Raw genomic sequence first — 27,672 nt, 5'->3', positions numbered from 1 at the left:
CCTCCTCAGCCAGGGTATCAAACTTGTAGAATTTTGCAAACGTGTTTGATCCCGACCAGGTAGCAGCTCGGCAAAGCTGTAAAGCCGAGACCCCTCAGGCAGCCGCCCAAGATGAGCCCACCTTCCTTGTGGAAAGGGCTTTCACCGATTTAGGCTGCGGTAGTCCCACTGCAGAATGCGCCAGCTGAATAGTGCTACAAATCCAGCGCGCGATAGACTGCTTAGAAGCAGGAGCCCCCAGCTTGTTGGGTGCATACAGGATAAATAGCGAGTCAGTCTTCCTGACTCCAGCCGTCCTGGAAACATACATTTTCAGGGCCCTGACTACGTCCAGTAACTTGGAATCCTCCAAGTCCCTAGTAGCCGCAGGCACCACAATAGGTTGGTTCAAGTGAAAAGCTGAAACCACCTTCGGGAGAAAATGAGGACGAGTCCTCAACTCTGCCCTATCCATATGGAAAATCAGATAAGGACTTTTACAAGACAAAGCCGCCAATTCTGATACTCGCCTGGCCGAAGCCAGGGCCAACAACATGACCACTTTCCACGTGAGATATTTCAAATCCACAGTCTTAAGTGGCTCGAACCAATGTGATTTCAGGAATTCCAAAACCACATTGAGATCCCAAGGTGCCACTGGGGCCACAAAAGGAGGCTGAATATGCAGAAATCCTTTGACAAACGTCTGAACTTCAGGCAGTGAAGCCAGTTCTTTTTGGAAGAAAATCGACAGAGCAGAAATCTGGACCTTAATGGACCCCAATTTGAGGCCCAACGTCACCCCTGCTTGCAGGAAATGCAGGAATCGACCCAGCTGAAATTCCTCCGTCGGGGCCTTCTTGGCCTCACACCACGCAACATATTTTCGCCAAATGCGGTGATAATGTTTTGCGGTGACATCCTTCCTGGCTTTGATCAGGGTAGAGATGACTTCCTCCGGAATGCCCTTTTCCTCCAGGATCCGGTGTTCAACCGCCATGCCGTCAAACGCAGCAGCGGTAAGTCTTGGAACAGACAGGGTCCCTGCTGCAGCAGGTCTTGTCTGAGCGGCAGAGGCCAAGGGTCCTCTGCAAGCATCTCTTGAAGTTCCGGGTACCAAGCTCTTCTTGGCCAATCCGGAACCACGAGTATAGGTTTTCACTCCTCGCTTTCTTATTATTCTCAGTACCTTGGGAATGAGAGGCAGAGGAGGAAACACATAAACCGACCGGTACACCCACGGTGTCACTAGAGCGTCCACAGCGATCGCCTGAGGGTCCCTTGACCTGGCGCAATATCTTTTCAACTTTTTGTTGAGGCGGGACGCCATCATGTCCACCTGTGGTCTTTCCCAACGGTCTACCAGCATTTGGAAGACTTCTGGATGAAGTCCTCATTCTCCCGGGTGGAGGTCGTGCCTGCTGAGGAAGTCTGCTTCCCAGTTGTCCACTCCCGGAATGAACACCGCTGTCAGTGCCAACACATGATTCTCTGCCCATCGGAGAATCCTTGTGGCTTCTGCCATCGCCATCCTGCTTCTTGTGCCGCCCTGTCTGTTTACATGGGCGACCGCCGTGATGTTGTCTGATTGGATCAGTACCGGCTGGTTCTGAAGCAGGGGCCTTGCTTGGCTTAGGGCATTGTAAATGGCCCTTAGCTCCAGAATATTTATGTGAAGCGAAATCTCCCGATTTGACCACAGTCCTTGGAAATTTCTTCCCTGTGTGACTGCTCCCCAGCCCCAAAGGCTGGCATCCGTGGTCACCAGGACCCAGTCCTGTATTCCGAATCTGCGGCCCTCTAGTAGATGAGCCCTCTGCAGCCACCACAGCAGCGACACCCTGGTCCTTGCCGACAGGGTTATCCGCTGTGGCATCTGGAGATGGGACCCGGACCATTTGTCCAACAGGTCCCACTGGAACGTCCTTGCGTGGAACCTTCCGAATGGGATTGCTTCGTACGAAGCTACCATTTTTCCCAGGACTCGTGTGCATTGATGTACCGACACCTGTCCTGGTTTTAGGATGTCTCTGACTAGAGATGACAACTCCTCGGCTTTTTCCACTGGAAGAAACTCTTCTGGTCTGTGTCCAGAATCATTCCCAGGAACAGAAGACGTGTCGTCGGGACCAGCTGTGACTTTGGAATATTGAGAATCCAGCCGTGCTGTTGTAGCACTTCCCGAGAAAGTGCTACCCCCACTAACAACTGTTCTCTGGACCTCGCCTTTATCAGGAGATCGTCCAAGTATGGGATAATTAAAGCTCCCTTCTTGCGAAGGAGTATCATCATTTCGGCCATTACCTTGGTAAAGACCCTCGGTGCCGTGGATAACCCAAACGGCAGCGTCTGGAACCGATAGTGACAGTCCTGTACCACAAATCTGAGGTACTCCTGGTGCGGAGGGTAAAATAAGAATTTACTTACCGATAATTCTATTTCTCATAGTGCGTAGTGGATGCTGGGACTCCGTAAGGACCATGGGGAATAGCGGCTCCGCAGGAGACTGGGCACAAAAGTAAAAGCTTGAACTAGCTGGTGTGCACTGGCTCCTCCCCCTATGACCCTCCTCCAAGCCTCAGTTAGGATACTGTGCCCGGACGAGCGTACATAATAAGGAAGGATCTTGAATCCCGGGTAAGACTCATACCAGCCACACCAATCACACCGTACAACCTGTGATCTGAACCCAGTTAACAGTATGATAAACGAAGGAGCCTCTGAAAAGATGGCTCACAACAATAATAACCCGAATTTTGTAACAATAACTATATACAAGTATTGCAGACAATCCGCACTTGGGATGGGCGCCCAGCATCCACTACGGACTATGAGAAATAGAATTAATCGGTAAGTAAATTCTTATTTTCTCTAACGTCCTAAGTGGATGCTGGGACTCCGTAAGGACCATGGGGATTATACCAAAGCTCCCAAATGGGCGGGAGAGTGCGGATGACTCTGCAGCACCGAATGAGAGAACTCCAGGTCCTCCTCAGCCAGGGTATCAAATTTGTAGAATTTAGCAAACGTGTTTGCCCCTGACCAAGTAGCTGCTCGGCAAAGTTGTAAAGCCGAGACCCCTCGGGCAGCCGCCCAAGATGAGCCCACCTTCCTTGTGGAATGGGCTTTTACAGATTTTGGCTGTGGCAGGCCTGCCACAGAATGTGCAAGCTGAATTGTACTACAAATCCAACGAGCAATCGTTTGCTTAGAAGCAGGAGCACCCAGCTTGTTGGGTGCATACAGGATAACAGCGAGTCAGATTTCCTGACTCCAGCCGTCCTGGAAATATATATTTTCAGGGCCCTGACTACGTCCAGTAACTTGGAGTCCTCCAAGTCCCTAGTAGCCGCAGGCACCACAATAGGCTGGTTCACGTGAAACCACCTTTGGGAGAAATTGAGGACGAGTCCTCAATTCTGCCCTATCCGTGTGAAAAATCAGGTAAGGGCTTTTATAAGATAAAGCCGCCAATTCCGAGACACGCCTGGCTGAAGCCAGGGCTAACAGCATTACCACCTTCCATGTGAGATATTTTAATTCCACAGTGGTGAGTGGTTCAAACCAATGTGATTTTAGGAACCCCAAAACCACATTGAGATCCCAAGGTGCCACCGGGGGCACAAAAGGAGGCTGTATATGCAGTACCCCTTTGACAAACGTCTGGACTTCAGGCACTGAAGCCAGTTCTTTTTGGAAGAAAATCGACAGGGCCGAAATTTGAACCTTAATGGACCCTAATTTTAGGCCCATAGACAGTCCTGTTTGCAGGAAATGTAGGAAGCGACCCAGTTGAAATTCCTCTGCAGGGGCCTCTTTGGCCTCACACCACGCAACATATTTTCGCCAAATGCGGTGATAATGTTTTGCGGTTACATCCTTCCTGGCCTTTATCAGGGTAGGGATGACTTCTTCTGGAATGCCTTTTTCCTTCAGGATCCGGCGTTCAACTGCCATGCCGTCAAACGCAGCCGCGGTAAGTCTTGGAACAGACAAGGCCCCTGCTGGAGCAGGTCCTTTCTTAGAGGTAGAGGCCACGGTTCCTCCGTGAGCATCTCTTGAAGTTCCGGGTACCAAGTCCTTCTTGGCCAATCCGGAACCACGAGTATAGTTCTTACTCCTCTCCTTTTTATGATTCTCAGTACTTTTGGTATGAGAGGCAGAGGAGGGAACACATACACTGACTGGTACACCCATGGTGTTACCAGAGCGTCCACCGCTATTGCCTGAGGGTCCCTTGACCTGGCGCAATATCCGTCTAGTTTTTTGTTGAGACGGGACGCCATCATGTCCACCTTTGGTTTTTCCCAACGGTTTACAATCACTTGGAAGACTTCTGGATGAAGTCCCCACTCCCCCGGGTGGAGGTCGTGTCTGCTGAGGAAGTCTGCTTCCCAGTTGTCCACTCCCGGAATGAACACTGCTGACAGTGCTATCACATGATTTTCCGCCCAGCGGAGAATCCTTGCATCTTCTGCCATCGCCCTCCTGCTTCTTGTGCCGCCCTGTCTGTTTACGTGGGCGACAGCCGTGATGTTGTCCGACTGGATCAATACCGGTTGACCCTGAAGCAGAGGCCTTGCTCGACTTAGGGCATTGTAAATGGCCCTTAGTTCCAGAATGTTTATATGAAGAGATGTTTCCATGCTTGACCACAAGCCCTGGAAATTTCTTCCCTGTGTGACTGCTCCCCAGCCTCTCAGGCTGGCATCCGTGGTTACCAGCATCCAATCCTGAATGCCGAATCTGCGGCCCTCTAGAAGATGAGCCTTCTGTAACCACCACAGGAGAGATACCCTTGTCCTTGGAGATAGGGTTATCCGCTGATGCATCTGAAGATGCGATCCGGACCATTTGTCCAGCAGATCCCACTGAAACGTTCTTGCATGGAATCTTCGGGGGATTGCTTCGTAAGAAGCCACCATTTTTCCCAGGACCCTCGTGCACTGATGCACTGACACTTGTCCTGGTTTTAGGAGATTCCTGACTAGCTCTGATAACTCCCTGGCCTTCTCCTCCGGGAGAAACACCTTTTTCTGGACTGTGTCCAGAATCATCCCTAGGAACAGTAGACGTGTTGTTGGAATCAGCTGCGATTTTGGAATATTTAGAATCCACCCGTGCTGACGTAGCACTACCTGAGACAGTGCTACTCCGAACTCTGTTCCCTGGACCTTGCCCTTATCAGGAGATCGTCCAAGTAAGGGATAATTAATACGCCTTTTCTTCGAAGAAGAATCATCATTTCGGCCATTACCTTGGTAAAGACCCGTGGTGCCGTGGACAATCCAAACGGCAGCGTCTGAAACTGATAATGACAGTTTTGTATCACAAACCTGAGGTACCCTTGGTGAGAAGGGTAGATTGGGACATGGAGATAAGCATCCTTGATGTCTAGAGATACCATATAGTCCCCTTCTTCCAGGTTCGCTATCACTGCTCTGAGTGACTCCATCTTGAATTTGAACCTTTTTATGTAAGTGTTCAAAGATTTTAGATTTAAAATTGGTCTCACCGAGCCGTCCGGCTTCGGTACCACAAACAGCGTGGAATAATACCCCTTTCCCTGTTGTAGGAGGGGTACCTTGATTATCACCTGCTGGGAATACAGCTTGTGAATAGCTTCCAATACTGCCTCCCTGTCGGAGGGAGACGTTGGTAGAGCAGACTTCAGGAACCGGCGAGGGGGAGACGTCTCGAATTCCAATTTGTACCCCTGTGATACTACCTGCAGGATCCAGGGGTCCACTTGCGAGTGAGCCCACTGCGCGCTGAAATTCTTGAGACGGCCCCCCCACCGTGCCAGAGTCTGCTTGCAGAGCCCCAGCGTCATGCTGAGGACTTGGCAGAAGCGGGGGAGGGCTTCTGCTCCTGGGAAGAGGCTGCATGGTGCAGTCTTTTTCCCCTTCCTCTGCCCCGGGGCAGGAACGAGCGGCCTTTTTCCCTCTTGCCCTTTATAGGGACGAAAGGACTGGACTGGGTTTGAAAAGACGGTGTCTTTTTCTGCCGAGAGGTGACCTGGGGTAAAAAGGTGGATTTTCCAGCCGTTGCTGTGGCCACCAGGTCCGATAGACAGACCCCAAATAACTCCTCCCCTTTATACGGCAATACTTCCATATGTCGTTTGGAATCCGCATCACCTGACCACTGTCGCGTCCATAACGTTCTTCTGGCAGAAATGGACATCGCACTTACTCTAGATGCCAGGGTGCAAATATCCCTCTGTGCATCTCGCATATATAGTAATGCATCCTTTAAATGCTCTATAGTTAATAATATACTGTCCCTATCCAGGGTATCAATATTTTCAGTCAGGGAATCCGACCAAGCCACTCCAGCGCTGCACATCCAGGCTGAGGCGATCGCTGGTCGCAGTATAACACCGGTATGTGTGTATATACACCTTTTAAGATATTTTCCAGCCTTCTATCAGCTGGTTCCTTGAGAGCGGCCGTATCAGGAGACGGTAACGCCACTTGTTTTGATAAGCGTGTGAGCGCCTTATCTACCCTAGGGGGTGTTTCCCAACGTGCCCTAACCTCTGGCGGGAAAGGGTATAGTGCCAATAATTTATTTAATTCATCTGACTCAGGAAAAACCACTGGTAGTTTTTTCACACCCCACATAATACCCTTTTTTGTGGTACTTGTAGTGTCAGAAATGTTCAATGCCTCCTTCATTGCCGTGATCATGTAACGTGTGGCCCTACTGGACATTACGTTTGTCTCCTCACCGTCGACACTGGATTCAGTATCCGTGTCAGGGTCTGTGTCGACCATCTGAGGTAACGGGCATTTTAGCGCCCCTGACGGTGTCTGAGACGCCTGAACAGGCACTAATTGATTTGTCGGCTGTCTCATGTCGTCAGTTTTTTGCAAAGTGCTGACATTGTCACGTAATTCTTTAATTACTACCATCCAGTCAGGTGTCGACTCCCTAGGGGGTGACATCACTAACACAGGCAATTGCTCTGCTTCCACATCATTTTCCTCCTCATACATGTCGACACAATCGTACCGACACCCAGCACACACACAGGGAATGCTCTGATAGAGGACAGGACCCCACTAGCCCTTTGGGGAGACAGAGGGAGAGTTTGCCAGCACACACCAGAGCGCTATATATATATATACAGGGATAACCTTATATAAGTGTTACTCCCTGTTATAGCTGCTGTATTTATATATTAGCTGCCAATAGTGCCCCCCTCTCTGTTTTACCCTGTTTCTGTAGTGCAGGACTGCAGGGGAGAGTCAGGGAGCCGTCCTTCCAGCGGAGCTGTGAAAGAAAATGGCGCTTGTGTGCTGAGGAGAAAGGCTCCGCCCCCTTCACGGCGGCCTTTTCTCCCGCTTTTTTTCAGGAAACTGGCAGAGGATAAATGCATCCATATAGCCCAGGAGCTATATGTGATGCATTTTTTTTTTTTAGCCATATAAGGTTTTTATATCGTTTTTATTGCGTCTCAGGGCGCTCCCCCCCAGCGCCCTGCACCCTCAGTGACCGGAGTGTGAAGTGTGCTGAGAGCAATGGCGCACAGCTGCAGTGCTGTGCGCTACCTTATTTGAAGACAGGAACGTCTTCTGCCGCCGCTTTCTCTGGACCTCTTCGCTCTTCTGGCTCTGTAAGGGGGCCGGCGGCGCGGCTCCGGGACCCATCCAGGCTGAACCTGTGATCGTCCCTCTGGAGCTAATGTCCAGTAGCCAAGAAGCCCAATCCACTCTGCAGTCAGGTGAGTTCGCTTCTTCTCCCCTTAGTCCCACGATGCAGTGAGCCTGTTGCCAGCAGGACTCCCTGAAAATAAAAAAACCTATTTAAACTTTTACTTCTAAGCAGCTCAGGAGAGCCACCCACCTAGCTTGCACCCTTCTCGTTCGGGCACAAAAATCTAACTGAGGCTTGGAGGAGGGTCATAGGGGGAGGAGCCAGTGCACACCAGCTAGTCTAAAGCTTTTACTTTTTGTGCCCAGTCTCCTGCGGAGCCGCTATTCCCCATGGTCCTTACGGAGTTCCCAGCATCCACTAGGACGTCAGAGAAAAGGCAGGTAGAATACTTAAGCGTCATGTAAAGTCACAGCACTGACAACCAGGCGGCTTTACATAGGAGGATTTGCCCAAGCATTCCCAGGAACAGTGAGCTGAGGGATAATGGCGCCGCAGACACTGCCAGGGAATGAGGGAGAGACAGATATGCAGCTCCAGGGCGGGAACATTTGCTGGAAATGGCGGCCTGGGGGAGGGGCTTCAGGTCTAAGCCTTATCCCCTCTGCTGGCAAAACCACCGGGTACTGCGGGCTACTTGTAAAAAAGGTTTAGAGAGAAAACCTGACCTGCACCCATGCCCTGGTGAGCTAGTGGGATAGCCTGTACTGCCACCGTGTCCACCGCCTGCGCGCGCGGCCCGCCTCCCACCGGATCTCGATAAAGTGCGGGTCCCGCGAGCGGGACTCACTTACCTCCTCTCGAAGTGCGGCCACACGATCCCGGAGAGCCCCAGCCATGTGTGACTAACTTGGAAGAAAATCGGAGCCTCCTGCTGTAGGTACCCGGCAACCAGGGCACGGGAGTGTACAGCGCCGCTGGGGGAGAGACGGAGCTGCAGCAGGCAATGTCTACTGACATCCAGCACAATCTGTGCCTCTGCTGCTGCTCTTGTAGTCTTTTTTTTTTTCCCCTCAGAAAAAGCTTTTTCTAGAGATGCTGTGAGCAGCTCTTCCTGTCACATGCTTGCACTGCAAGCACCAACTACAAACTGAGCTCCTGTACACGGAGGCGGGGTGATATAGGAGGCGGCGCTATGCATCTTGGGAAGAAGGTCAAAGCTTTTGAGCCTGTTGGTGCTTCGGCTCAAGATCCTACTCTACACCCCTAAACCCGAAACATTGATACAATCGTGATTTAATATCGTAAGTATCCTACTAAAACAAAAAAGTGCAACTAATATTCAAGCTAAAATATTTTAAAACAGTTTATTCACATACATTTTTCTATTCATCTTTTCCTGCTGTAATAGCAGAAGCATTACATTGATCTAAGTATTATAGTACTCATCGGGCGGTATTCAAACGATATATCACGCCCAATCTCCTTCCTAAAACGATCCTGATTTTCTCGCATATCGTGCCCATAGTAATCAGGTTTAGCTGTGTAAAGGGTTGAGTGCCTCACTACCCCGGGGTTAATGAGCTGAAATGATGATACCACGCCCCCGAGGGCAGAAACAGAACGGGTGTGGCAGGGGGTGAAAAGAATTGAATACAGCCCATCATGTCTTGCATAGGGACATTTATAGCCAATGAGAACAACTAACACCCCTGGATAGACAGATTGATCCTCTTCCCACTCAGCCGCTGCCACCGACAGGGGCAGCCCGACCGGAAGAGATGGACATGGTGATTGTGAAGTAGGCAGGGCAACCCTGCCTACCAGTGACCACCTATGTGCTGTAGTGTACAGGGAACGGGGGGGGGGGGGGGGGGGGGGGAAGCAGGCGTCAGTGCTAGACTGTATGAGGGGAGGCGTCTGGGTGCTGTAAAGGTATCAGTAGTGTATGGGGGCGAGGGCTGCTTGGATGTAGGTAATGAATGAACTGCCATGGGGATTTTCTAAGTGCCGCAGGGGTGTTGGTACTAGTGAATGATGAGGGCTGGGTTTTGGTGGATGGATGCTTCTGGTGTGTAGTTGGTGTATCAGTGAGGAAGCGATTCATCAATGAATGAGTACGGTGCCTGGGCACTAGTGGGGTGCTGCTAATGAGTGTGTGAGAGTGTGAGAGTGTGAGAGTGTGAGAGTGTGAGAGTGTGAGAGTGTGAGAGTGTGAGAGTGTGAGAGTGTGTGTGTGTGTGTGTGTGTGTGTGTGTGTGTGTGTGTGTGTCAAACCACTATTACAGCCGTTACGCTCATGTCTCAAAGGACTATAGAAAGGAACATTCAAATCTTGTCATGTGTCCAAAAGACTAATCTGGACAACAAATAAGAGGGTGACTTACCTCTTTAGGTTTATCTCGTTATTTTTTGCAACTCCACTTGTAGCAACGTTTTTTGTCTTCTTCAGGACAGCTTTAGGCCCATCTTTTTTCTTCAGAAGCAGCTGATTTTTGTTAGCCTGCAGAGAGCAATGGTTTGTCTGAAAACAGGCCTTCCAAATGTGGATGCACCAACACCATTTTCACCATGCAACTATATGGGTATTTTGCAGCTGAACTTCCATAACTGAGGAAATCACACTGTGCAGATCAGTTATGTACTGTATAACATTTACACTAGATTCTTTCCTTTATTGTTAATGATCTATAATGCCCTCATTGATACCCAAAGTGTGTGCGCAATAGGGAGAGTATAATGCAATTAGTCTTGGCACCATGAGTTTAGGGATCTGGGCAATGGGCATGATACTGAAGACCAGGCAGAAGGAAGCCAGTCAAACAATGTTTGGTCATGGTTAATATAAAACTTTAGAATATACATATTTGTATTCATCAATTATGTCAGGGCATATTGATTTTGGTGAGCCTCAAAATAGGAGACTGACATTGTTTAGAACAGATCATTTTTTTAGTCAACAGGTGGGTGGATGCCCTGCGCTCCAGACGTGAACTCCTAGAATGATAGGTGCTTGCCCAATGAGGTGACCTGGATAATGGTGGGCAGGCCCAAAACTTTGGACAAATATATGGTAACAAACCCCTTACACGATAATAATTGCTCCTTTAAATTCACCTGCATAGTAATTTTAGCTCCATGTCCTTAAACTATGGTTTAAACCTTTGCTTCACCAGTCACTATAACCTTACCACTGGTAAACACTGCAGCACTATAGTCTCTGGCTGATTAAAGCACCTTCTTTATAGAAACGCATACTCACATTAGTGATGTCCCCAAATGCAGATCTTTTCTTTGCCCCACCCTGTGGAGAGGACGGGGAGCGCTTTGTCTGGCCACAATCCTCCTGTGGGAAAATGAATGTCACACACAATTACATACACAAGCTTTCATGTTCATAACAATGCCACAATTTGATCACATTTAATGCACTAAATTGACTTTGAATAATGTACTCAGTGATCCTCTACAGCTAGGGGAGACATACACCCCGCCCCCTATTAAAGCTCATCCCTCCTTTTGAGAAGGCCACATCGGCAACTATGAAGAGGCAGCATCATTGCAGGGATGCCGATTGTCAGGAGGCCATTACCCTGATACTAACGATACGAACACTGTATAAGTGGCATAAGCTGTGGAACTCATTTCCATACGAGGACGTGATCGGAAGTTTATCAATAGAACGTAACGTATAGGATGATTTTCATATATTAATCTGACAACGGTTACCCATCCTCTTACGAATCAAACTTGTGGATGGTAACCCTGAAGAACCTGTCACTTATATACTAGTATAATACACACATTTTATTGACTTTTCATTGTTATCACACATATGTCAGTGGTTCCATAACTGGGTGGCATGGCTTGGTAATCCACAGCCAAAATAGGATTTTAGTTACCTACCGGAAAATCCCTTCTCGTAGTCCACGGAATCTAGTACGATGGGGTAGAGGACTGGGTCCAAAGGAGCCAGTGCACTTTAAATTTCTTCAACTGGGTGTACTGGCTCCACCCCTCTATGCCCCCTCCCACAGGCAGTTATAGGTAAAAACGTGACCGAAGGAGAAAGGACATATATGACAGAAGAAATATTATAACAAAGAGTGGTGAGATTTACAGACCAGCAAACCACTAACAAAACAACGCCTGGTATCAACAACAGCTGAACAGGTAACCGCATAACAAGAACCTGCTGAAAAAGTCAATGCACTGAGGTGGGCGCCCAATATCCCTTATGGACTACGAGAAATGGATTTACCGGTAGGATTATTTCACAGAAAGGGTAGTGGATAAGTGGAATAGCCTCCCATCAGAGGTGGTAGATGCTAAGACTGTAGAGCAATTTAAACATGCTTGGGATAGGCATATGAATATCCTTACAAAGAATTAAGGTTCAAAAAGGGTTGAGATTACCTAAAGGATAAAAAAAAAAAAAAAAAAAAAAAAGGGGGCAGATTAGATGGGCCAAGTGGTTCTTATCTGCCGTCAAATTCTATGTTTCTATGTTTAATTAAAATCCTATTTTCTCTAGCATCCATAAGGGATATTGGGGAATCTAGTACGATGGGGACATCCCAAAGCTTCCATAACGGGCGGGAACGTGCAGATACTACTGCAGCACCACCTGCCCAAACTGGGTATCTTCTTTGGCCAGGGTATCAAACTTGTAGAACTTCACAAAAGTGTTCTTCCCCGACCAGGTAGCAGCTCGGCATAGTTGTAAGGCAGAGAATCCGCAGGCAGCCGCCCAGGAAGAACACACTGATCTCAGAGTGGGCCTTCAGAGACTTAGGAACAGGTCAGGCTGCAGACACATAGGCCTGTTGAATAGTAAGTCTAATCCAACGAGCAATGGACTGCTTCAAAGCAGGACAACCCTTTTTCTGCACATCATAGAGCACGAACAAGGAATCAGTCTTTCTGATCCGAGACGTTCTCTTGACATAGATCTTCAAGCCTCGCACTGCATCCAATGCCTCCGAAGGAGCAGAAGCACCAGAACCAGAAGGAACCACAATAGGTTGATTCAAGTTAAATGCGGAGACAACCTTCGGCAGGAACTGCTGCCTAGTCCGGAGCTCTGCCCTGTCCTCGTAAAAGATCAAGTATGGACTTTTACAAGATAAGGCCCCCAATTCTGAGACACATTGAGCAGAAGCTAGGGCCAGTAACATCACCGTTTTCCACGGGAGGTACTTGTAGAGGGAGGAGCCAGCCCACACTCAAACTCTTAAAGTGCAAGTGGCTCCTAGTGGACCCATCTATACCCCATGGTACTAATGTGGACACCAGCATCTTCTAGGACGCAAGAGAAATAGAGCAATAAAATCTCCTTGGATCTTGCTTTTATCAGAAGATCGTCCAGGTAAGGGACAATGACACCCTGGACTCGGAGTTGGAAACCATCTCCGCCATCACCTTTGCGAATATCCTCGGGGCTGTGGACAGGCCGAAGAGCAGTGCTTGGAATGCAGGGCAAACCGCAGGTACGCCTGATGAGGCTGCCAAATCGGAATATGGAGGTAGGCGTCCTTGATATCCAAGGAGACCATGAATTCGACTGTTCTTCCAGGCCAGCAATCACTGCTCGCAGGCTAGTGGCTGCCAATCATAAAATATGTGGACAAATAGAAGCACAACCAGTCCACCACCAAACACAAAGCAGGGGTGGGAAACTTCTGGCCCGCGGGCCGTATACGACCCGCAAAGCCGTTTGTTCCGGCCCACCCGTTTGTTTGGCATCGAGACACGCCGCTGCTCATTCCAGCAGCGGCGTGTCTCAGCTGTTAGTAGCTGCGCTCTCCTCCCTGCCCTATGTCCGGCAGCCGCGGGTAGGATCTCAAACCAGCCACCGGTTCGTGAGCCAATCAGAGCTCGCGGACCGGCGGCCAATCAGGAGCCGTCGCTGCCGGTCCGCGAGCTCTGATTGGCTCACGAACTAGCGGATGGTTTGAGGTCCTACACGCCGCTGCAGCCTGACATAGCCACGCTCTCCTCCCTGCCATGACCCGACAGCTGAGACACGCCCCTGCTGCCACCGCCGGATGGACCTGTAGCAGCGGTGAGTGATCTGGCACTGTGGGGGCACTTGTGGATCATCTGGCACTGTGGGGGCAATTGTGGATCATCTGGCACTGCACTATTGGAGGCATATGTGGATCACGTCCCATTTCAATTGGCCACACCCATATATTTTGGTGCGCGCACACAGTACCTCTAAGTGGCAGGGTAATTTTTTCCGTTGAAAATTATTGTATGGCCCCCGAAGCATTTTATAAATATCCAAATGGCCCTTGGTAAAAAAAAAAAAAAAGTTCCCCACCCCTGACAAAGGATGACCGGTAAGATTAAATTTACTTAAATTATTTTTTTCCTGAATTTCTCAAGAAACTTGTATCCTAGGGGTGCTATGGATAGGGCAACGTGATTCAAGAAAGTTTGGGAAACACTGCATTACGTTATAGCCGATAAGTCAGGGAACATGGGTGCATACTATAGGTTCTCTTTTTTTTTTTTTAACTCCTCTGCATGTACTGTACAAGTACTCAGTGCCAATCAATGTATTCACCTATATGGACAGTACAGAAGGGGTTAATGCACCCATCATCGTTGGGAAATTGAACAGAATATTGGGGCAGATGTATTAAGCCTGGAGAAAGCATAAAAAATAAGAATTTACTCACTGGTAATTCTATGTCTCGTAGTCCGTAGTGGATGCTGGGAACTCCGTAAGGACCATGGGAATAGACGGGCTCCGCAGGAGACTGGGCACTCTAAAAGAAAGATTAGGTACTATCTGGTGTGCACTGGCTCCTCCCTCTATGCCCCTCCTCCAGACCTCAGTTAAGGAAATTGTGCCCGGAAGAGCCGACACAACAAGGAAAGGATTTGGAATCCAGGTTAAGACTCATACCAGCCACACCAATCACACTGTACAACTTGTGATAACCATACCCAGTTAACAGTATGAACAACAACTGAGCCTCAGTAACAGATGGCTCATAACAATAACCCTTTAGTTAAGCAATAACTATATACATGTATTGCAGAAAATCCGCACTTGGGACGGGCGCCCAGCATCCACTACGGACTACGAGAAATAGAATTACCGGTGAGTAAATTCTTATTTTCTCCGATGTCCTAGTGGATGCTGGGAACTCCGTAAGGACCATGGGGATTATACCAAAGCTCCCAAACGGGCGGGCGAGTGCGGATGACTCTGCAGCACCGAAAGAGCAAAGGCAAGGTCCTCCTCAGCCAGAGTATCAAACTTGTAGAACTTAGCAAATGTGTTTGAACCCGACCAAGTAGCAGCTCGGCAAAGCTGTAAAGCCGAGACCCCTCGGGTAGCCGCCCAAGAAAAGCCCACCTTCCTTGTGGAATGGGCTTTTACCGATTTAGGATGCGGTAACCCTGCCGCAGAATGAGCTTGCTGAATCGTGTTACAGATCCAGCGCGCAATAGTTTGCTTTGAAGCAGGAGCACCCAGCTTGTTGGGTGCATGCAGGATAAACAGAGAGTCAGTTTTCCTGACTCCAGCCGTCCTGGCCACATAGATTTTCAAAGCCCCGACTACATCCAGTAACTTGGAGTCCTCCAAGTCCCAAGTAGCCGCAGGCACCACAATAGGTTGGTTCAAATGAAACGCTGATACCACCTTAGGGAGAAATTGGGGACGAGTCCTCAATTCTGCCCTGTCCATATGGAAGATCAGATAAGGGCTTTTACACGACAAAGCCGCCAATTCTGACACACGCCTAGCCGAAGCTAAGGCCAATAGCATGACCACTTTCCACGTGAGATGTTTTAGCTCCACGGTCTTAAGTGGCTCAAACCAGTGGGATTTCAGGAAATCCAACACAACGTTAAGATCCCAAGGTGCCACTGGAGGCACAAACGGGGGCTGAATATGCAGCACTCCCTTAAAGCCAGTTCTTTTTGAAAGAAAATAGATAGGGCCGAAATCTGGACCTTTATGGACCCCAATTTTAGGCCCATAGTCACTCCTGACTGTAGGAAGTGCAGAAATCGCCCCAGCTGGAATTCCTCTGTTGGGGCCTTCCTGGCCTCACACCAAGCAACATATTTCCGCCATATGCGGTGATAATGATTTGCTGTCACATCCTTCCTAGCTTTTATCAGCGTAGGAATCACTTCATCTGGAATGCCCTTTTCCGTTAGGATCCGGCGTTCAACCGCCATGCCGTCAAACGCAGCCGCGGTAAGTCTTGGAACAGACAGGGCCCCTGCAGTAACAGGTCCTGTCTGAGAGGCAGAGGCCATGGGTCCTCTGAGATCATTTCTTGTAGTTCTGGGTACCAAGTTCTTCTTGGTCAATCCGGAACAATGAGTTTAGTTCTTACTCCTCTCTTTCTTACTATCCTCAGTACCTTGGGTATGAGAGGAAGAGAAGGGAACACATAAACCGACTGGTACACCCACGGTGTCACTAGTGCGTCCACAGCTATCGCCTGAGGGTCCCTTGACCTGGCGCAATATTTTTTTAGCTTTTTGTTGAGGCGGGACGCCATCATGTCCACCTGTGGCCGTTCCCAACGGTTTACAACCTGCGTGAAGACTTCTGGATGAAGTCCCCACTCTCCCGGGTGGAGGTCGTGCCTGCTGAGGAATTCTGCTTCCCAGTTGTCCACTCCCGGAATGAACACTGCTGACAGTGCTAGCACGTGATTCTCCGCCCATCGTAGAATCCTTGTGGCTTCTGCCATCGCCATCCTGCTTCTTGTGCCGCCCTGGCGGTTTACATGGGCGACCGCCGTGATGTTGTCTGATTGAATCAGCACTGGTTGGTTTTGAAGCAGGGGCACTGCTTGACTCCGGGCGTTGTAAATGGCTCTTAGTTCCAGTATATTTATGTGTAGTGAAGTCTCCTGACTTGACCACTGTCCTTGGAAGTTCCTTCCCTGAGTGACTGCCCCCCCCATCCTCGGAGGCTTGCCTCAGTGGTCACCAGGACCCAGTTCTGAATGCCGAATCTGCGGCCCTCGAGAAGATGAGCACTCTGCAGCCACCACAGCAGAGACACCCTGGCCCTTGGGGACAGGGTGATCAACCGATGCATCTGAAGATGCGATCCGGACCATTTGTCTAACAGATCCCACTGAAAGATCCTTGCATGGAACCTGCCGAAGGGAATTGCTTCGTAAGAAGCCACCATCTTTCCCAGGACTCACGTGCAGTGATGCACCGACACCTGTTTTGGTTTCAGGAGGTCCCTGACCAGAGAAGACAATTCCTGGGCCTTCTCCACCGGGAGAAACACCTTCTTCTGTTCTGTGTCCAGAATCATGCCCAGGAAGAGCAGACGCGTCGCTGGAATCAGCTGTGACTTTGGGATATTCAGAATCCAGCCGTGCTATTGCAACACTTCCCGAGAGAGTGCTACGCTGACCAACAACTGCTCTCTGGACCTCGCCTTTATTAGGAGATCGTCCAAGTACGGGATAATTATAACTCCCTTCTTCCGAAGGAGTATCATCATTTCGGCCATTACCTTGGTAAATACTCTCGGTGCCGTGGACAGACCAAACGGCAACGTCTGGAATTGGTAATGACAATCCTGTACCACAAACCTGAGGTACTCCTGGTGAGGTGGGTAAAGGGGGACATGCAAGTAAGCATCCTTGATGTCCAGCGACACCATAAAATCCCCCTCTTCCAGGCTTGCAATAACCACCCTGAGCGATTCCATTTTGAACTTGAACTTCCCTATATAAAAGTGTTCAAGGATTTTAAATTCAGAATGGGTCTCACCGAACCGTCTGGTTTCGGTACCACAAACATTGTGGAATAGTAACCCCGTCCCTGTTGAAGGAGGGGAACCTTGATTATCACCTGCTGGAGGCACAGCTTGTGAATTGCCGCCAGTACTACCTCCCTTTCCCTGGGAGCAGCTGGCAAGGCTGATTTGAGGTAACGGCGAGGGGGAGTCGCCTCGAACTCCAGCTTGTATCACTGAGATACAATTTGTACAGCCCAGAGATCCACCTGTGAGCGAACCCACTGGTTGCTGAAGTTTCGGAGACGCGCCCCCACCGCACCTGGCTCCGCCTGTGGAGTCCCAGCGTCATGCGGTGGACTTAGTGGAAGCGGGGGAGGATTTTTGTTCCTGGGAACTGGCTGCCTGGTGCAGCTTCTTTCCTCTACCCCTGCCTCTGGGCAGAAAGGATGCGCCTCTGACCCGCTTGCCTTTCTGAGGCCGAAAGGACTGTACATGAAAATACGGTGCTTTCTTAGGCTGTGAGGGAACCCGAGGCAAAAAAAGTTGACTTCCCAGCTGTTGCTGTGGATACGAGGTCCGAGAGACCGTCCCCAAACAATTCCTCACCCTTATAAAGGCAAAACCTCCATGTGTTTTTTAGAATCAGCATCACCTGTCCACTGCCGAGTCCATAATACTCTCCTGGTAGAAAATAAGAATTTACTTACCGATCATTCTATTTCTCGTAGTCCGTAGTGGATGCTGGGGACTCCGTAAGGACCATGGGGAATAGCGGCTCCGCAGGAGACTGGGCACAAAAGTAAAAGCTTTTAGGTCACCTGGTGTGCACTGGCTCCTCCCCCTATGACCCTCCTCCAAGCCTCAGTTAGGATACTGTGCCCGGACGAGCGTACACAATAAGGAAGGATTTTGAATCCCGGGTAAGACTCATACCAGCCACACCAATCACACCATATAACTTGTGATCTAAACCCAGTTAACAGCATGATAACAGAGGAGCCTCTAGAAAAGATGGCTCACTACAGCAATAACCCAATTTTTTGGTAACAATAACTATGTACCAGTATTGCAGACAATCCGCACTTGGGATGGGCGCCCAGCATCCACTACGGACTACGAGAAATAGAATTATCGGTATGTAAATTCTTATTTTCTCTGACGTCCTAGTGGATGCTGGGGACTCCGTAAGGACCATGGGGATTATACCAAAGCTCCCAAACGGGCGGGAGAGTGTGGATGACTCTGCAGCACCAAATGAGAGAACTCCAGGTCCTCCTCAGCCAGGGTATCAAATTTGTAGAATTTTACAAACGTATTTGCTCCTGACCAAGTAGCTGCTCGGCAAAGTTGTAAAGCCGAGACCCCTCGGGCAGCCGCCCAAGATGAGCCCACCTTCCTTGTGGAATGGGCTTTTACAGATTTTGGCTGTGGCAGGCCTGCCACAGAATGTGCAAGCTGAATTGTACTACAAATCCAACGAGCAATAGTCTGCTTAGAAGCAGGAGCACCCAGGTTGTTGGGTGCATACAGAATAAACAACGAGTCAGATTTTCTGACTCCAGCCGTCCTAGAAACCTATATTTCCAGGGGCCTGACAACGTCTAGCAACTTGGAGTCCTCCAAGTCCCTAATAGTCGCAGGCACCACAATAGGTTGATTCAGGTGAAACGCTGAAAACCACCTTAGGGAGAAACTGAGGACGAGTCCTCAATTCCGCCCTGTCCGAATGGAAAATCAGATGAGGGCTTTTACAGGATAAAGCCGCCAATTCTGACACGCACCTGGCCCAGGCCAGGGCCAACAGCATGACCACTTTCCATGTGAGATATTTTAACTCCACATATTTAAGTGGTTCAAACCAATGTGACTTTTGGAACCCAAAAACTACATTGAGATCCCAAGGTGCCACTGGAGGCACAAAAGGAGGCTGTATATACAGTACCCCTTTTACAAACGTCTGAACTTCAGGGACGGAAGCTAGTTCTTTTTGGAAGAAAATTGACAGGGCCGAAATTTGAACCTTAATGGACCCCAATTTCAGGCCCATAGACACTCCTGTTTGCAGGAAATGTAGGAATCGACCTAGTTGAAAATTCCTCCGTCGGGGCCTTACTGGCCTCGCACCACGCAACATATTTTCGCCAAATGCGGTGATAATGTTTTGCGGTTATATCCTTCCTGGCTTTGATCAGGATAGGAATGACTTCATCCGGAATGCCTTTCTCCTTCAGGATCCGGCGTTCAACCGCCATGCCGTCAAACGCAGCCGCGGTAAGTCTTGGAACAGACAGGGTCCTTGCTGGAGCAGGTCCCTTCTTAGAGGTAGAGGCCACGGATCCTCCGTGAGCATCTCTTGAAGTTCCGGTTACCAAGTCCTTCTTGGCCAATCCGGAGCCACGAATATAGTGCTTACTCCTCTCCATCTTATGATTCTCAGTACCTTGGGTATGAGAGGCAGAGGAGGGAACACATACACTGACTGGTACACCCACTGTGTTACCAGAGCGTCTACAGCTATTGCCTGAGGGTCCCTTGACCTGGCGCAATACTTGTCGAGTTTTATAAACATGTGGAAGACTTCTGGGTGAAGTCCCCACTCTCCCGGGTGGAGGTCGTGTCTGCTGAGGAAGTCTGCTTCCCAGTTGTCCACTCCCGGAATGAATACTGCTGACAGTGCTATCACATGATTTTCCGCCCAGCGAAGAATCCTTGCAGCTTCTGCCATTGCCCTCCTGCTTCTTGTGTCACCCTGTCTGTTTACGTGGGTGACTGCCGTGATGTTGTCCGAATGGATCAACTCCGGGTGACCTTGAAGCAGAGGTCTTGCTGAGCTTAGAGCATTGTAAATGGCCCTTAGCTTCAGGATATTTATGTGAAGTGATGTCTCCAGGCTTGACCATAAGCTCTGGAAATCCCTTCCCTGTGTGACTGCTCCCCAGCCTCGCAGGCTGGCATCCGTGGTCACCAGGACCCAGTCCTGAATGTCGAATCTGCGGCCCTCTAGAAGATGAGCACTCTGCAACCACCACAGGAGAGACACCCTTGTGCTTGGTGACCAGGTTATCCGCTGATGCATCTGAAGATGCGACCCGGACCATTTGTCCAGCAGGTCCCACTGGAAAGTTCTTGCGTGGAATCTGCCGAATGGGATTGCTTCGTAGGAAGCCACCATTTTTCCCAGAACCCTTTCATTGATGTACTGAGACTTGGCTCGGTTATAGGAGGTTCCCGACTAGCTCAGATAACTCCCTGACTTTCTCCTCCGGGAGAAACACCTTTTTCTGGACTGTGTCCAGGATCATCCCTAGGAACAGAAGACGAGTCGTCGGAATCAGCTGCGATTTTGGAATATTGAGAATCCAATCGTGCTGCCGCAACACTACCTGAGATAGTGCTACACCAACCTCCAAACTGTTCCCTGGATCTTACCCTTATCAGGGAATCGTCCAAGTAAGGGATAACTAAAATTCCCTTCCTTCGAAGGAGTATCATCATTTCGGCCATTACCTTGGTAAAGACCCGGGGTGCCGTGGACCATCCATACGGCAGCGTCTGAAACTGATAGTGACAGTTCTGTACCACAGACCTGAGGTACCCTTGGTGAGAAGGGTAAATTGGGACATGAAGGTAAGCATCCTTGATGTCCCGAGACATCATGTAGTCCCCTTCTTCCAGGTTCGCAATCACTGCTCTGAGTGACTCAATCTTGAATTTGAACCTCCGTATGTAAGTGTTCAAGATTTTAGATTTAGAATAGGTCTCACCGAGCCGTCCGGCTTCGGTACCACAACAGTGTGGAATAATACCCCGTTCCCTGTTGCAGGAGGGGTACCTTGATTATCACCTGCTGGGAATACAGCTTGTGAATGGCTTCCAAAACTGCCTCCCTGTCAGAGGGAGACATCGGTAAAGCCGACTTTAGGAAACGGCGAGGGGGAGACGTCTCGAATTCCAATTTGTACCCCTGAGATATCACCTGAAGGATCCAGGGGTCTACTTGCGAGTGAGCCCACTGAAATTCATTGAGACGGGCCCCCACCGTGCCTGATTCTGCTTGTAAAGCCCCAGCGTTATACTGAGGGCTTGGCAGAGGCGGGAAAGGGCTTCTGTTCCTGGGAACTGGCCGATTTCTGCAGCCTCTTTCCTCTCCCTCTGTCACGGGGTAGAAATGAGGAACCTTTTGTCCGCTTGCCCACGAAAGGACTGCGCCTGATAATACGGCGTCTTCTTATGTTGAGAGGCGACCTGGGGTACAAACGTGGATTTCCCAGCTGTTGCTGTGGCCACCAGGTCTGAAAGACCGACCCCAAATAACTCCTCCCCTTAATAAGGTAATACTTCCAAATGCCGTTTGGAATCCGCATCACCTGACCACTGTCGTGTCCATAACCCTCTACTGGCAGAAATGGACAACGCACTTAGACTTGATGCCAGTCGGCAAATATTCCGCTGTGCATCACGCATATATAGAAATGCATCTTTTAAATGCTCTATAGGCAATAATATACTGTCCCTATCTAGGGTATCAATATTTTCAGTCAGGGAATCCGACCACGCCAACCCAGCACTGCACATCCAGGCTGAGGCGATTGCTGGTCGCAGTATAACACCAGTATGTGTGTAAATACATTTTAGGATACCCTCCTGCTTTCTATCAGCAGGATCCTTAAGGGCGGCCATCTCAGGAGAGGGTAGAGCCCTTGTTCTTACAAGCGTGTGAGCGCTTTATCCACCCTAGGGGGTGTTTCCCAACGCACCCTAACCTCTGGCGGGAAAGGATATAATGCCAATAACATTTTAGCAATTATCAGTTGTTATCGGGGGAAACCCACGCATCATCACACACCTCATTTAATTTCTCAGATTCAGGAAAACTACAGGTAGTTTTTCCTCACCGAACATAATACCCCTTTTTGGTGGTACTCGTATTATCAGAAATGTGTAAAAGATTTTTCATTGCCTCAATCATGTAACGTGTGGCCCTACTGGAAGTCACATTTGTCTCTTCACCGTCGACACTGGAGTCAGTATCCGTGTCGGCGTCTATATCTGCCATCTGAGTTAACGGGCGCTTTAGAGCCCCTGAAGGCCTATGAGACGTCTGGACAGGCACAAGCTGAGTAGCCGGCTGTCTCATGTCAACCACCGTCTTTTATACAGAGCTGACACTGTCACGTAATTCCTTCCAACAGTTCATCCACTCAGGTGTCGACCCCCTAGGGGGTGACATCACTATTACAGGCAATCTGCTCCGTCTCCACATCATTTTTCTCCTCATACATGTCGACACAAACGTACCGACACACAGCACACACAGGGAATGCTCTGAAAGAGGACAGGACCCCACTAGCCCTTTGGGGAGACAGAGGGAGAGTTTGCCAGCACACACCAGAGCGCTATATATATATATATATATATATATATATATATATATATATATATATATATATATATATATATATATATATATATATATATATATATATATATATATATATATATATATATATATATATATATATACACGTACATATACATATATATATATATATATACGTACATATACATATATATATATATATATATATTATATATATATATATATATATATATATATATATATATATATATATATATATACACATATACACATATATACATATATATACACACACACATACATACATATACAGGGATAACCTTATATAAAAGTGTTTTTCCCCTTATAGCTGCTGTATTATTTAATACTGCGCGTAATTAGTGCCCCCCTCTCTTTTTTAACCCTTTCTGTAGTGTAGTGACTGCAGGGGAGAGCCAGGGAGCTTCCCTCCAACAGAGCTGTGAGGGAAAATGGCGCCAGTGTGCTGAGGAGATAGGCTCCGCCCCCTTTCCGGCGGCCTTATCTCCCGTTTTCTGTGTATTCTGGCAGGGGTTAAATTCATCCATATAGCCCAGGAGCTATATGTGATGCATTTTTTTTGCCATCCAAGGTGTTTTATTGCGTCTCAGGGCGCCCCCCCCCCCCAGCGCCCTGCACCCTCAGTGACCGGAGTGTGAAGTGTGCTGAGAGCAATGGTGCACAGCTGCAGTGCTGTGCGCTACCTTGTTGAAGACAGGACGTCTTCTGCCGCCGATTTTCCGGACCTCTTCTGTCTTCTGGCTCTGTAAGGGGGCCGGCGGCGCGGCTCTGGGACCTATCCATGGCTGGGCCTGTGATCGGTCCCTCTGGAGCTAATGTCCAGTAGCCTAAGAAGCCCAATCCACTCTGCACGCAGGTGAGTTCGCTTCTTCTCCCCTTAGTCCCTCGATGCAGTGAGCCTGTTGCCAGCAGGACTCACTGAAAATAAAAAAACTAAACTTAAACTTTTCACTAAGCAGCTCAGGAGAGCCACCTAGTGTGCACCCTTCTCGTTCGGGCACAAAAATCTAACTGAGGCTTGGAGGAGGGTCATAGGGGGAGGAGCCAGAGCACACCAGGTGACCTAAAAGCTTTTACTTTTGTGCCCAGTCTCCTGCGGAGCCGCTTTTCCCCATGGTCCTTACGGAGTCCCCAGCATCCACTAGGACGTCAGAGAAATGCACATTGCATTAATTCTAGATGCCAGCAAGCAAATGTCCCTCTGTGCATCCCGCATATATAAGACGACGTCTTTTATATGTTCTATGGTTAGCAAAATAGTATCCCCGTCGAGGGAATCAATGTTGTCTGACAGGGAATCAGACCATGCTGCTGCAGCACTACACATCCATGCTGAAGCAATAGCAGGTCTCAGTATAGTACCAGAGTGTGTATACACAGACTTCAGGATAGCTTCCTGCTTTCTATCCGCAGGGTCCTTTAGGGCGGCCGTATCCTGAGACGGCAGTGCCACCTTTTTTGATAAGCGTGTGAGCGCCTTGTCCACCCTAGGGGCTGTTTCCCAACGTAACCTGTCCGTTGGCGGGAAAGGGTACGCCATCAGTAACCTCTTAGAAATCACTAGTTTCTTATCAGGGGAACTCCACGCTTCTTCACACAATTCATTTACTTCATCATATGGGGGAAAAGTCACTGGCTGCTTTTTCTCCCCAAACATAATACCCTTCTTGGTAGTAACCGGGTTAACATCAGAAAATAAGATTTTACTCACCGGTAAATCTATTTCTCGTAGTTCGTAGTGGATGCTGGGGACTCCGTAAGGACCATGGGGAATAGACGGCTCCGCAGGAGACTGGGCACATCTAAGAAAGATTTAGGACTATCTGGTGTGCACTGGCTCCTCCCCCTATGACCCTCCTCCAAGCCTCAGTTAGGAACTGTGCCCGGAAGAGCTGACACAATAAGGAAGGATTTTTGAATCCCGGGTAAGACTCATACCAGCCACACCAATCACACCATATAACACGTGATAGGAACCCCGGTTAACAGTATGATAACAAATGGAGCCTCTGAAGAGATAGCTCACAACAAAACCCGATTTTTGTAACAATAACTATGTACAGGTATTGCAGACAATCCGCACTTGGGATGGGCGCCCAGCATCCACTACGGACTACGAGAAATAGATTTACCGGTGAGTAAAATCTTATTTTCTCTGACGTCCTAGTGGATGCTGGGGACTCCGTAAAGGACCATGGGGATTATACCAAAGCTCCCAAACGGGCGGGAGAGTGCGGATGACTGCAGCACCGAATGAGAGAATTCCAGGTCCTCCTCAGCCAGGGTATCAAATTTGTAGAATTTTGCAAACGTGTTTGCCCCCGACCAAGTAGCTGCTCGGCAAAGTTGTAAAGCCGAGACCCCTCGGGCAGCCGCCCAAGATGAGCCCCCTTCCGTGTGGAATGGGCTTCTACATGCTACAAATCCAGCGCGCAATAGACTGCTTAGAAGCAGGAGCACCCAGCTTGGTGGGTGCATACAGGATAAACAGCGAGTCAGTCTTCCTGACTCCAGCCGTCCTGGAAATATAACTTTTTAGGGCCCTGACTACGTCCAGCAACTTGGAATCCTCCAAGTCCCTAGTAGCCGCAGGCACCACAATAGGTTGGTTCAAGTGAAAAGCTGAGACCACCTTTGGGAGAAACGGAGGACGAGTCCTCAATTCTGCCCTATCCATATGGAAAATCAAATAAGGGCTTTTACAAGACAAAGCCGCCAATTCTGAAACCCGCCTGGCCGATGAACTTCGGGCAGTGAAGCCAGTTCTTTTTGGAAGAAAAATCGACAGAGCCGAAATCTGGACCTTTATGGACCCCAATTTGAGGCCCAACGTCACCCCTGCTTGCAGGAAGTGCAGGAATCGACCCAGTTGAAATTCCTCCGTCGGGGCCTTCCTGGCCTCACACCAAACATATTTTCGCCAAATGCGGTGATAATGTCTTGCGGTGACATCCTTCCTGGCTTTGATCAGGGTAGGGATGACTTCCTCCGGAATACCCTTTTCCCTCAGGATCCGGTGTTCAACCGCCATGCCGTCAAACGCAGCCGCGGTAAGTCTTGGAACAGACAGGGTCCCTGCTGCAGCAGGTCTTGTCTGAGCGGCAGAGGCCAAGGGTCCTCTGTAAGCATCTCTTGAAGTTCTGGGTACCAAGCTCTTCTTGGCCAATCTGGAACCACGAGTATGGTTATCACTCCTCGCCTTCTTATTATTCTCAGTACCTTGGGTATGAGAGGTAGAGGAGGAAACACATAAACCGACTGGTACACCCATGGTGTCACTAGAGCGTCCACCGCTATCGCCTGAGGGTCTCTTGACCGGGCGCAATATCTTTTCAACTTCTTGTTGAGGCGGGACGCCATGTCTACCTGTGGTTTTTCCCACCGGTTGACCAGCATTTGGAAGACTTCTGGATGAAGTCCCCATTCTCCAGGGTGGAGGTCGTGCCTGCTGAGGAAGTCTGCTTCCCAGTTGTCCACTCCCGGAATGAACACTGCAGTCAGTGCTAACACATGATTCTCTGCCCATCTGAGAATCCTTGTGGCTTCTGCCATCGCCATCATGCTTCTCGTGCCGCCCTGTCTGTTTACATGGGCGACCGCCGTGATGTTGTCTGACTGGATCAGTACCGGCTGGTTTTGAAGCAGGGGTCTTGCCTGGCTTAGGGCATTGTAAATGGCCCTTAGCTCCAGGATATTTATGTGAAGAGAAATCTCCTGATTTGACCACAGTCCTTGGAAATTTCTTCCCTTTGTGACTGCTCCCCAGCCCCGAAGGCTGGCATCCGTGGTCACCAGGACCCAGTCCTGTATTCCGAATCTGCGGCCCTCTAGTAGATGAGCCCTCTGCAGCCACCACAGCAGCGACACCCTGGTTCTGGCCGATAGGGTTATCCGCTGTTGCATCTGGAGATGGGACCCGGACCATTTGTCCAACAGGTCCCACTGGAACGTCCTTGCGTGGAACCTTCCGAATGGAATTGCTTCGTACGAAGCTACCATTTTTCCCAGGACTCGTGTGCATTGATGTACCGACACTTTTCCTGGTTTTAGAATGTCTCTGACCAGAGATGACAATTCCTCGGCTTTTTCCAGTGGAAGAAACACTCTTTTCTGGTCTGTGTCCAGAATCATTCCCAGGAACAGAAGACGTGTCGTTGGGACCAGCTGTGACTTTGGAATGTTTAGAATCCAGCCGTGCTGTTGTAGCACTTCCTGAGAAAGTGCCACCCCCACTATCAACTGTTCTTTGGACCTCGCCTTTATCAGGAGATCGTCCAAGTACGGGATAATTAAAACTCCCTTCTTGCGAAGGAGTATCATCATTTCGGCCATTACCTTGGTAAAGACCCTCGGTGCCGTGGATAACCCGAACGGCAGCGTCTGGAACTGATAGTGACAGTCCTGTACCACAAATCTGAGGTACTTCTGGTGCGGAGGGTAAATGGGGACATGCAGGTACGCATCCTTGATGTCCAGGGATACCATGTAATCCCCCTCCTCCAGGCTCGCAATAACCGCCCTGAGCGATTCCATCTTGAACTTGAACCTTTTGATATAAGTGTTCAAGGCTTTTAAATTTAAGATGGGTCTCACCGAACAGTCCGGTTTCGGTACCACAAACATTGTGGAGTAGTAACCCTTTCCTTGCTGAAGGAGGGGTACCTTGACGATCACTTTCTGTGAATACAGTTTTTGAATAGCCACCAACACTGCCTCCCTGGCAGAGGGAGTTGCCGGCAAGGCAGATTTTAGGAAACGGCGGGGGGGGGGGGGAGGGGGGGAGGGAAACGTCTCGAATTCCAGCCTGTACCCCTGAGATACTACTTGAAGGACACAGGGATCCACTTGTGAGAGAGCCCACTGTGTGCTGAAAAACCTGAGACGTGCCCCCACCGTTCCCGATTCCGCCTGAGCAGCCCCAGCGTCATGCTGT

General features: G+C 49.3%; 1 protein-coding gene across 3 annotated transcripts in view; it reads right to left on the bottom strand.

Moving 5' to 3' along the window:
* CCNB3 (cyclin B3) overlaps positions 1 to 27,672 on the bottom strand; it is a 106,944-nt gene that overhangs the window by 53,012 nt on the left and 26,260 nt on the right. For all 3 annotated transcript variants that reach the window (XM_063936890.1, XM_063936889.1, XM_063936891.1), the window contains 2 exons: positions 10,841 to 10,924; positions 9,966 to 10,081 (listed from right to left, as the gene is read on the bottom strand). In XM_063936890.1, the coding sequence (XP_063792960.1) occupies positions 9,966 to 10,081; positions 10,841 to 10,924 (200 nt within the window). The remainder of the gene's footprint in view (positions 1 to 9,965; positions 10,082 to 10,840; positions 10,925 to 27,672) is intronic.

Source organism: Pseudophryne corroboree, chromosome 8, assembly GCF_028390025.1.
Source record: "Pseudophryne corroboree isolate aPseCor3 chromosome 8, aPseCor3.hap2, whole genome shotgun sequence".
In the NCBI taxonomy this organism is placed as follows: domain Eukaryota; kingdom Metazoa; phylum Chordata; class Amphibia; order Anura; family Myobatrachidae; genus Pseudophryne; species Pseudophryne corroboree.
This window is presented reverse-complemented; position numbering and strand designations above follow the sequence as displayed.